Source organism: Lepidochelys olivacea (genome assembly GCF_965140295.1).
Source record: "Lepidochelys olivacea isolate rLepOli2 genome assembly, chromosome: 6".
In the NCBI taxonomy this organism is placed as follows: Eukaryota; Metazoa; Chordata; order Testudines; family Cheloniidae; genus Lepidochelys; species Lepidochelys olivacea.
Window position 1 is genome coordinate 59,299,786 of NC_140416.1, and position 12,214 is coordinate 59,311,999.

The 12,214-nt window shown below is 43.5% G+C and overlaps 1 protein-coding gene across 1 annotated transcript in view; it reads left to right on the forward strand.

Moving 5' to 3' along the window:
- The first annotated feature begins 424 nt into the window (after positions 1–424).
- The window catches only part of ZFYVE26 (zinc finger FYVE-type containing 26), a 70,226-nt gene continuing 58,436 nt past the window's right edge, over positions 425–12,214 (forward strand). Inside the window, exons 1-9 of the mRNA XM_084630619.1 lie at positions 425–484; positions 1,281–1,492; positions 3,426–3,504; positions 4,308–4,397; positions 7,662–8,214; positions 8,464–8,594; positions 9,389–9,553; positions 10,882–10,970; positions 11,266–11,426. Of these exons, the coding sequence (XP_084486745.1) occupies positions 461–484; positions 1,281–1,492; positions 3,426–3,504; positions 4,308–4,397; positions 7,662–8,214; positions 8,464–8,594; positions 9,389–9,553; positions 10,882–10,970; positions 11,266–11,426 (1,504 nt within the window). The 5' untranslated portion in view covers positions 425–460. The remainder of the gene's footprint in view (positions 485–1,280; positions 1,493–3,425; positions 3,505–4,307; positions 4,398–7,661; positions 8,215–8,463; positions 8,595–9,388; positions 9,554–10,881; positions 10,971–11,265; positions 11,427–12,214) is intronic.

A 12,214-nucleotide genomic window follows, 5' to 3' on the forward strand; every position in this document is an offset into this window, starting at 1 on the left:
GGGGTTAGCTCTATGGCATTGACATGTGGTTTCTTTGCCCACGTCAGTCATGGCGCCTGTGAGGCTTCAGTGCCTCTAAAAGAAAGAAGGCACATTATTTACATATTCATCCTGTTTGACCAATAAGCGCTCGCCGTTTTGGGTGTGCCGGCTGTTGGGAAAGTCACCTGATTCGTCTTTCAAGATGGCCGCGGCACTAGGCTGCTCAGCTTGGGGAATGCAATCAGTGCGGACCGTCCCATAGCCCCTGAGTGCGCAGGGGGAGCCGGACCGATCCACCACCCCTGGGTCTTCCCTAAGAGCTGTGTGTCTAGTGCAGGGCAGGGCAGCCTGGCCCATCCCATCCGACGCGGATCTCCTGGTCTCCACTCATCCCAGGCAGGTGACCAGGCGGGCACTGGGACGGGGCACGAGAGGCAGCCGGCTAGCGGGGGGATTTCTGGATGTGGGCGGAGGGCTGATGACCCAGGTCCTTGGTTCAGGGGTAGGACAGCAGAGGATGGGGAGCGCGGTGGGGAAATCCAGTGATGGGAGGGCTGACACGGTGTGTGAGGTGGGGGAAGGTAGCCTTGCGAAAGTGTTTGGTGAATCTCTGACCACGTCCTAATGTCTGTGTCATAAATATAAAGGACCATGTTGGGGGGTTTCTTGTACCTTTCTCTAAGCAGCTGCTGTTAAGTCTGGATTCTAGATTAGATGCACCCCTGGTCTGATCTGGTATGGCAATTCTTGTGCTACTTGTCATTTGTATTTTGAATGACTAGACGATGGAGACTAAACTCTCGTCTCCCTTAAAATGATCTCTCTAGATCATGACTGACTGAGACACCTTGGCAGGTTAATATATAGGGGTGAGAAGGTCCCAGTGTGGAGAAAGCTTGAGATGGAACTGCTCATGCTGTAGCTGCTCTGTTCACTACGGTTGTCAAGATACCACATTTTACCTTCCCTACTGAAGTCAGAGTTCTTTGTTAGCGCTATGCTCTCAATAAACAAACAAATTGATCCTTCCTGTTTCCTGAGAGTATTGACTCTAAGCAAGTATCAGTGCATGTTTCACAGGGATAATGTTTAAATCACCTACTTGAACAAATGCTGTGGTATTGATTTTATCACTGGCTGGAAGTGCATTCCAAACTTTAAAACACTTAAATAGCTGCAGCTTGGTTTCTGATTGTAGATCTGTTCTGTTCCAGGAGCACTGAGGGAAGATTTGCTGTGACTTACCTCTGGATGGTTTTTCTTTTCTTCCTTTTTTTTTTTTTCCTTCCTGTCCCCAGGAGTCCAGTCACAGTGGGATGATGCATCCATTTGGTAATGAGGAAGCAGCCTCTCTGGAACATCTTTTCTGTTTTTTTTGTAAATGTGTACAGCGGGGAGACTGGGAGCTAGCACAGGCCTGTATTCCTCAGTTACATCTGTGGCAGGGGGATGGCTCTGAGAAAGTTACAGCTATTCTGCGGTCTCTAATAGCTTGTCCATCTCAGTTAAGGTAAGTGCTGTGTGGGATTTTTGTCTAACTGGTGGAAGTAGAACTGTGTTAAACAGGATGTATGTGATGCAATTGTCAGAAATTGAGGCTGATTCTTTATTCTTAACTATAATGGACCCCTAGAATCAGGGCCAGATTAATGCAGGGGCTTTAGGGGCTGCAGCCCTGGGCTAATGGGGGGCTCCGGCTCAGCAGGGCTCCGGCAGGCTGCCTGCACGCTGTGGCTTCATGCCACTCCCAGAAGCGACCAGCTGCTTGCATGTCTCTGCGGCCCCTGGTGGGAACCAGCCAATGGGAGCTGTGGGGGTGACGCTTACTGGCCTAGGCAGCGCACGGAGACAAGCTGTTCCCCTCTCCCCAGAGACGTGCCAGCAGCCAGCCACTTCCGTGAGTAGCGTGGGGCTATGGTAGGCAGGCAGGCAGCCTGCTTGAGCCGTGTTGCGCAACCGGCCAGGAGCTGCCTGTGGTAAGCGCTTCCCAGCCGGAGCCTGAACTTCACACCCGCTACTGCACCCCAACCCTCTTCTCCAGGTCAGAATCCCCACCTGCACCCAACTCCCTCCCAGACCTCGCATCCCCTCCTGCACCAAACTCCCTCCCAGAACCTGCACCCTTCACCCTCTCCTGCACCCCAACACTCTGCCCCAGCCTGGAGCTCACTCCCGCACCCAAACTCCTTACCAGGCCCTGCACCCCTTCCTGCACCCCTTTCCAAGCCTGGAGCCCCCTCTTGCCTCTGGAGCCCTCCCAGAGCCCTCACCCTCTCCTGCATCCCAACACTCGGCCCCAGCCTGGAGTCCCTTCCTGCACCCAACTCCCTCTCAGAAAGAAACTAATATCTCAGCTGTTCTAAGGTAAGAAGTAGGCTATTTTGAATTAACTAAACTATATTCTACATGTTTTAAGACTGAAATGTAAGTACAGAATGGCTTTATGTAAATTAAAAGGCAAGTTTAGTATAGCATTAATAGCCTCGATGCCACAATTGTGATGATTTTGTTTTAAATTAGGAAAAAGACTTGTATACAGGGACCCCACAAAATATAATAGGCCCGGGCCTACAGGAGAGTTAATCCGGCCCTGCTTAGAATCCTTGAAGCAGAACATGCTTCCTTGCCAGTGTTTTTTCCTTCATGCATTCCATTATTATAGTTAACATTTGAGTGCTGACCTGCTCAGAGTTGCACTAATATATGTAGGGGACCCAGCCTCAGTAAGCTTACAACCATGTTCATATATGCAATAGAGAAAATGATGGTATAAGCACAAGATCATGCAGAAATCTAGCAAAGGTCAATTTTGAAAGACTTCACTGAAATAATGTGAGTTGGAGGAGAGGGAGTCTGTTTTAGAATTGTAATGGTGCTGACACTGAGTGCTTTTTGTTTAGAAGATGATCAACCTATTTATTTAAAATGTTGGCTTACTACTAAATACCTGAGATGATTAAAACTGAAAATGTTTAAAAATCTTATTTCTCACCACTTAAATTGTCTACTTTTCACATTTCTCAGTTTGAATAGTGAAACAACCTTTAGTTTCACTTGTTTTTTCTCTTGACTTCTCAAGCACTTGCATGAGGCTATTAAGGTTGGGTTTCTGACACTTCAGGGGAACTTAAAAAATTTCAACTTTTTTTACTTTTGAAAAAAGTATCAAATATTTCTTTTTAAGTTTTGTATAACTTTTTGGTAATAATTTTTGAGTATCAACTACACAGACAGCATTCTGGGAATCATTTTTGTTTGGAGGAAAAAACACAATTAAATTGGTGTTGCCAACAGACATGAGAAAAATAAATATATTATACTTGGTACTGGCAACACGGCATACACTGGCTCTGTGGGGCAACTTTTCCTACTGTGAAGTGGGTAGAGATTTGTTTTGGTGCCTAGATGTTTGAAACTGATGGTATATGCTATTACCTCTGCAGGTGTGGACAGAATTACAGCCCTCAGAGACTTGCTTGGCTTTGGCTCCTTGTTCTCAAGAAATGGCTGGTGTGGGATCAGGTAAAGAAGTTTGTTCTAGTTGATCTCCAAATGGAAAATAATGTTTGTAAACAGAAAAATAATAAATTTTGTAGTTGCCTATTAAAATTTGAGACTTACTGCTATTAATAATGTCAACTGGTTCCTTAGACCATTTTCCATTAAACTTAGCAAGAAATTAAAATAAGTGTTTTGGGATTATTTTTTGAGGCCATGTGAGTTAGCTTTTTAATGTGCATACTCAGTGTGAGATGTTCTTATGAATAGACAGCATGAGTTAGTAACTTACATTTCTATAGCCCCTTTTATCCCCAAAAGATGAAATAAACCAAGGATTGCACAATGCTTTACAAATGGCATACTTTCAGGGTATGTAGTTTACATATACAAAACTATGGGGAGGAGAGTGGTAGGCAGCTAGCACACTGCATGAGGGAGAAAGAAACAAGGCCTTCAAAAAGGGGAAGATTGGTCATGTGTTTCTTTCCTCATTTTTTTCATTCCTCTGACCCCATTGCCTAGGTTCATGAATTTTCATGATCTTTGAGGAAAGGTGACCCTATCCCAAAGGGGTTATGGGGAAGTGATAGTTGCTAGCTAAGTTGTTGGAAATAAAGAATGGAATCTGTTGGTGCAGGAACAGCCCCTAGATATCTTAGGATGGGAGAAAGGACTTTTAATCCCCAATAAAATAAATATCTCTGAAGATGTCTGCCCTAAAATAACAATTAAATAAGGTTTTGGGTTTTTTACCTGTAAACCTAAGATAGTGGCTCACATCTGCCCTATTCTTTTATCTTTTTTTCTTTTCCTGATAACTTCAGAAAATAATTCCAGCTGTTCTCCAGAGAGAAACTGAATTCTTACTCCTCTTAGAAGAACTGCAAAAGGATGTCTCAGATGAAGTCCTAAAGGTGAGCTGAGTGCCTGATATATTGATCATTCTTAGGATGAAACTTAATGCTATGAGTTAACTTGACTGACCTTGTGTTTGAGACATTAATGTACGTTTGGTCTTCTCTGCATAAAATAAAGACAGTTGAATGTGAGGGCAGTTCAAGTTTACTCACTTTAGGTCAAGGATCTCAAACTGAAATCACCATGAGGGCCACATTACTGACACCCTTTCATATAAAGATTCAAAAGCACACCCCTCCTGCTCCTGGCCCCGCCCCCACTCCACCCCTTCCCCAAAGTTCCCACCCCAACTCTGCCCCCTCCCAGTCCCTATTCCAACCCCTTCCCCAAATCCCCACCCCTGCTCCGCCTCTTCTCCACCTCCTCCCCTGAGCGTGCAGCTCCCCACTCCCTCCTGAAAAGTGCAAAGCACCTGGAGGTAGGCAGAGGAGCAGGGACGTGGCACACTGGGGGGGGCAGCGGGTGAGGGGAGCTTGGCGGCCGTAGGAAATAACTCAGGGGAGGAGGGGTGGGAGGAGCTTGGCGGGCATGTGGCTTGCAGGCCACGTGTTTGAGACCCCTGCTCTAGGTAGTGAATTTGGCATATATAATGGTGATTCTGGCTATAGAGGGGATAATGTAGGCAGGTGCTGAGCAAGCTTCTTTCCATAGCCTTGCTAACAATCCTGACTCCTGACCTCCAGCTGCCTCTGCTGTTACGGTCATACATCCCCATATGCAACTGTCTGTGCACCTCAGTCCTCATGTCACTTCCTGCTACATCAGCCTTGGGGCTTCCCTGGACAGAGACTACTATTTGTATGGTAGCTTTCTGACTTGCAGAAATGGGCACTAGCTTAGAAGCATCACATCTTGACTTAATGTAGGATATGAATTTGGGCCTCAATAGAGGAAAGGCTAGTGTACGAACACAATGAATCACTGAACCTTCTTACTGGTAGGCTTTGAAATCCATAGTGACCAGAACTGCCCTTGTTTTTTAAATTGTTATTGTCCTCTACCATTCTGCTTTTTGTTCCAACTCAAAGTCAAGTTGAGGTTTGACTCCAGACAATGGAGCTGACACAGCTGTCTGGCCATGTTGGGGAAGGAGAGCTAATAATGGATGACATCAAGAAGGCTAAGGAGTTTAATACCTATTTTGCTTCATCTTCACTAAAAAAGTTAATGGTGACCAGATACGCAACACAATTAATAACAACAAGGAGGAAGGAATGCAAGCCAAGGCATGGATCAGGATAAAGAATATTTAGCTAAGTTAGATGTATTCAAGTCAGCAGGACCTGATGAAATTCATCCTAGGGTGCTTAAAGAACTAGCTGAAGCAATCTTGGAACCATTAGCAATTATCTTTGAAAATTGTTGGAGGAAAGGTGAGGTCCCAGAGGACTGGAGAAGAACAAATATAGTGCCTGTATTTAAAAAGAGGATCCAAGAGGACTTGTGGAATAATAGACCAGTCAGCCTAACTTTGATACCTAGAAAGATACTGGAGCAAATTATTAAATTTGTGGTTTTAAAAAGGTTGCTGCCAGAGTTGGGGGATCTCAGTGGTGTAGTTCAAGAGGCTGCAGCCAGCTGCACAGTGATTGTTGTGGAGAACCCCTTCAGTAGGGCTGATGGGGAGGAAAGCTGCATGCCAGTTCTACAAAGGATGTAGCTGGTATGGTTTCACCATGGGACTCTGTCCTCTTATTTACCTATTTTGTACCCCTTTCATCAGATCATAATGTCAGGCTGATAGTTTGAAATCACACTGAAATGATTTGTCTCTGCTCGCTCCATCTCAATTGGGATTTCGTGCGTTGAGGGGAGTTGTAAAGAGGTTAGGGTTTGTGAAAGCCCTTTAAATACAATAACAGTGGAATGTTGCAAACTTATCTCAAAGGCATTTGGGGAGTAGGAACTCTCTTCATAGTGTTCTTGGGGTCACAAATCCATACTTCCATTAGGTTTACTGACCCCAGCCTGAAAGAACTAATATGGTAGACCAGACTGGAGTAAAAGTGCCTTTACTAACAAGGTTTGACTGTAGGTTGCAATGGATACAAGGGCTCCTGTATCTTGGGAGATCATTTTGTATGAAGTACAGAAATACGTCCATTGGGCCCAGGACACTGTTACTGTCTGTAATAATTCTCCAGTGCTCTATCTAGCTCATTTTCAATATCCCACACAGTGCAGGTTTCCATGACTTTACTTGTTAGATTGTTCCACAGTGTTCTAGATCTCAGACAGGAGGTTTCTTCTAATAATCAGCCTTTGCTCAGCTTCATCTCATTATCTCTAACTTTATCTCCTTACATCAGCCTAAACAATACTTCTTCCTTATTGGTATTAACCAGCTGCAAGTATTTGCTGAATGTAATTGTCTGGTCTATACTTCTGCTTTTCTCTTTGCACCATGCTAATTCTTTTGGTTTTGAAATTATGGAAGGTGGGGGAGGAAACCAATAGACACTTTGAAAGATGAATGAAGGAAAACCTGGATCTGGCTGCCAAAGTAACAAAATCAGTGGGACACTTTAATAAAAACTTGGGTTTTGTGAAGTACTTTTTTCATACAGTAGGAAGGTTTCCGTAATTAAAAACAAAAAATTCCAGTGTCTATACTTAAAAAAAAAAAAAAAAAAATTCAAACAGCACCAGTGGTGGAAAGTAAAATAGGTTTTAAAAACTCTTTTGTTTTTAATAAACCAAATATTTGGATGGGGATTTGCCTTTCAAAGATTTTTAATTGTTGGCTGAATGTTTACTTTTGTAAGATTTTTAAAAAAGACTAGTTGCTAATGGTTAATAGGATCTGCAATGATTCTAGTTAGGATGAAAATCATAAGGACTCTGTATCCTCATTTCATAAGCGGACCACCAGAAGGGGAACGGTAAGAAACTCCCTCAATAATGCAGTATTGTAGTTAGGAGCATTATGGGAGTTTTATACTTTAAACATCCAGATTTGATCACTATTATAGACAGGACTCTGGACTAGGTGAGCCAGTATGCAGCATCTGAGCTTCTTGGGAGTCATAACCATTGGTGGCGTGTGTTCGCAAAAAGTGCATTATTTTGGGATTGAAACTGAATGCCTGTAGTTCTGAATTCCTGTAGCAGAGTTGGTTGCCAAGGTAAATTAATGGTTCCAAGTGGATGTCTATTGAATCTTTAAATTTGTTGTATATCTGGTTATATTTTTTTAATGTGTGTGTGTGAAAACCAAGTGGCATTCAGGCCCCCGATCGTATCTGTCTGTTTCCTCCCAGGAGCTGTTCGAAGCATTTGAATGTGTCCAGAGCAAGCATGAATCGGACAGAAAGAAAAGAGATGGCCGCACTTACAGATTCAGTGTGGAAGCAACCTCTGCTCTCCGGAAGCTTTTGTTGAGGGCTCCCCGGCGGGCACAAGCCCTGCTGGAGTTCCTGCAGGGAGAACCTGGCACACCCAGCTCTGCACTCCAGCACAGCTGCTGGCTGCAGAATATCTACGTTGACTTTCTCCGTGACTCCTTAAAATCTCTGCAGAGGCTTCAGCAGTATCCCAAATCCTCAGGAGAATTGGATCAGAGTGAGACAGTAGATGCTATTTACAGTGCCCTTAGCGTGTTGCATTTTGAAGTGGAGCATCAGACTGGCGAGCTCCGACACTTGTGCAGGGAGCTGTTGGATGCTTGCTGGGCTGAAGGAAGCCCACTGAAGGAAGAGAGGTTACTGGGCTGCATACTGAGGAAGCAGAGCCATGCCTTGCTCAGTCTGTACAGCAACGTCTTCACAGAGAGGACAAGAGAGAAACTGCTGGGGCCAAAGTTGCCAGGAAAAGGTTTGTTTTGTTTTCTCATTAAAAGCTGGACCATTGAGACTTTGCAGGCAAGAAAGGTTGGCGGGAGGAAGGGATGGGAGTTTGGCCACATAGGGATTTTTTGTTATGGAGACTTAGTTATGGAGTCTGAATGTGGCTTTTGCTTAGTGATTCCCTAACTGTTCTACTGCTGTAAACCTTGCCCAGGGCCTGCTTTCTTCAGAGGTAGCTCTCTGTGTTTGAAAGTAATCCCATTTATGTGTCTCTCAGGTTCATCTGAGCAGTTGGAAACAGAGCGGGTAATGCTGGCTTTGTTCTCAGAGCCTGAAGAGGTTTATTCTTGGAAGACTGCCTATTTCTACTGCCTGAGCAGCAGCAAGCACTTTCTGGAGCAGATTCTGGTATGGCAATAAATATGATAGGGAGGGGAAAACCCAGTAGTGGATCAAGTTTGCACCAGGATTCCAGCATTAGAACATTTTACATTTGATTAGAGGTCTTCAGGTGTCCTGACTTTTGGTACCAAGAGATTAGCTAACTAGCAGTGGGTTTTTATTATCTGTTGACCCATCTGCAGTGTTTCATCTCTATGATTTAAGATATTGGCATGGAGGTGTCTGGAAGATTTAAACCAGTGTGGTCTGATGGATAGAACAGAGAACGTGGGAGATGGGACTCCTGTATTCTACTCCCAGCCATGCCAGGGATTCCCACTGATTCACTGAGTAACCTTGGCAGCAACATAACCTCTCTGTGATTCAAGTACCCCATATGTAAAATGGGGATAATGATGCTTCACAAAAGGGTTGTGGAGTTAAATGGATACTTGTGAAGCACTTGAGAGCCTGGGGTGAAAGGTGCTATTGGAGATAAAAGTGCACAAATAAAGACGTGTATTGAGGGCACAGGAATCCAGACAGATGAGCCAAGATTTATTCTGTTACTGGCTCAAAAACTCCACTAGTTTCTGCATAAAACCTATTTAAAATATGCAGAATTGGAGAGGGGGTGGATTGATTCTCTGGCTTCCACTTAGAGTGACTCCTTTTCTTTGTAGCCCAAATAAAGCCTGTAAAATCTGGGTTTGAGGAAGTTAAACTACTTTCTGAAACTACTATTGTGACAGTCCACCACCACCCTAGCAGGATTCTGCATTTTTAGAATAACAGATGCTTTCTTCCTTTTTGTTCTCTAGGTGATTGCATTAACACTATTAAAAAGGGAAGACTTCTCAGGCTTGAGCAGCTTACTGAGTCGAGAATTCAACCCCCTCAGCCGTCTTCTAGTATTGCTAGGGTGGACTCACTGTCACAGCTTAGAATCAGCAAAAAACTTGTTGTATGCTCTTCACAAAACTCAGGCAAGTACGTGAGTGGAGAGCAGGTTGAAATGGCTGAATGCTATGACTGACCGTTCAATTTGATTCCAGTTATTTTAAATTAGTTGCTTGGATTGTTAGAACAAGTCTCATTTTAGAGACTTCAGATTTGATTAACTGCATAAACTGAGATTCTGGACTTTTAAATGTCTTTCCAAATGGAAGATGTAAGGGTGAATCCTCTGGTTAGGATTTTCAACCTCTTTTTAAAAGGTTTTATAAAAACAAACTTTTCCTTAAAACAAATAGTGTACAGGCAGCAGCATTGCAAGTTCGTCTTCACTACATCTTCATCAGTGTGCCTCAACTATGACCTGAATGGGGTCCTCGAGGCCATTCTCTAGGGCCCATTCAGTCCTTGACCTCAGAAACTCAAGGCCAAATAGTGCCAGTGGTTTTGACTTTGTATTGTGGGTACTTATGCCCAGGAACTGCATTGAGACAACTTAGTCCATTTCACATGTGCCACTGAACTTGTAGACACTATTGATCTGAGTTGAGCGGTGCCATCTACTTAATCCTGAATGCCCAAAATAAAATCCACAGTAGCCTAAATGTTAGAGCTGAGACTAGAGGGTCCACTTTATTTTGGAATCTTCTTCCTTTTCTGGGTATGCAGAGCTTTTAAACACTAAGCCTGTAGTTCCAATCCGAGCAGTATTGGTGAGTGGTTGCCTTGGACAACTGATAATGGGATACTGAGCCTTTCTCTTCTAGATCATTGATTGAACTCCATCCCAGGTCAATAATGTCTTAAGGGAGTTACCGTCTGATGCCTGGTCGGTGACCTGTATAAGATAGCACAGTCTCAGATCAGTGTTTAGTGAGCAGGCATCCATAGCAGAACATAGGCATATTGGAGGTGAGTCTGTAGGCAGCGTGCACTTCTAACCCATACAGTATCCATTCTGGGTATATAACTAGAGTGACAGCTTTGGAGATATAAGTCCTGTAGTATCTTTCAGAAGCACTAGATTCTCTTTACAAATAAAATGTTAAAAGCTACAGGGATGAGCTTACAGACTGGAAAAAATGACTGTCCAGTTTAGATTGCTTAACCTTAACAGGGCCCCTTCAAAACAAAATGCAGCTATCTATCCTCTATTTTGTTGCTTTAATGTGTAAATAAAGTAAAGGTGCAGAAATCTGCCCATCTAAATATGTTAAGATTCCTTTAGCCATTAAACATCACACATGTGAACCAAACTCTGATTTTGTGCTATTCTTGGTAAGGTAGAGGGATCTGGTGTAAATGTGATCTCTTCATTTTATGTTAGCTGAGGCTAATTTGCTCTGTCTCTCTCTAACAGGGTCTGTGCAATGACTCAGTATTAAAAGAGTTCTGTGATGGGCTGTGGGCTCAAGTGGAGGTTCTTGAATGGTGCACACAGCAAAACAGGTGAAACAGCCAGAAGCACTCTTTTTACAAACCATGTGTTTTGACAAAGGCTCCCCACGTAGTCAGAATTACATATGTAGATGTTTAATATACAAATGCCAAGTATACAATATCTATGCCATGTCTCCATTAGTGGCCATAAGCTATAGAGACTTGATGCTTGTCTATGTTTTTAATTAATTTTTTTAAATTCGCAAGTTGAGTCAGTGTTAATACTGGAAGATCCTTGGTGGAGACAAGGTTCAGGTGGTGGACGCATTTTCACCATTTTGATTAGTCTTGCTTTTTCTTGTAGTATTACTATCCCAAAGAAGATTCTTTTGCAACACTTGTACAGTCTGGATTGCCACTCTGCACTCTACTCTCTTCATCACCTCACCAACCTTCTGGCCCTGAATGAAGAGGATGTCATTGAGCTTCTTCAGAAGGTTCCAGCCAGAGACCAGCAGACAAAGGGTAAATGAGTAGGAATGTCATTTAAAGGTAGCCTTCTGCAGAGTCCACTCAGCATATACCTTTAAATTTCTCATCATGCTGATAGTACTCCCGTCTGGAAGGATCAGTGCATACAACTTGCAATTTGCAAATCATAAACATATCACTTAGCAGAACTTAAACCCAACTCCATAGGGTGTAGGAAAGTGATTCTCACCAATTTCCATTTTAAAGGAGAACTGTCTCCTATGAGAAGGTTATGGAACCCAGTTAGCTTGGTTTTTGTTTTTCCCCTGCATGCGGGAGCTGTGTGTGTCTGTGTATGGAATGGGTAATTTCAAGTTGAGTTGTTTAAATGAACCAACAATTTTCAATGAAAGAATTTGCAGTAATGCTGAATCTTTCTGATTTCTTTTGCTCTCTAAAAGGAAGCCAGTTCTTTATCTCCTACCACAAAGTGTCAAGATGGTGGCATCCTATTTTTTAACTTTGTGTGTGTGTGTGTGGGCTTATGACAGGGAGTTGGAGATCAATTAGTGCCCCTAATGAACAGAGGTTTATCTCTCTCTCCCCTTCCGGCTCCCTGGGCCTGTTCAAATAAATGTCTGTGAAACAGAGCAGAGGTAAATGTTGGGCTGCAGTTGGTCATGAGATAGGCCTAGGAGGAAACCCAACCTGGGGCATTCTTCTGGGGTCGGTCCCCCCCCCCCCCCGCTTTTCTTTTTTCTTCTTTCAATTCTGTTGTAATTATCATACTCAGTCAGCAAGATCTTTTTTTTTTTCTTTCCCCCAAGGCCTGTTATTGAGAC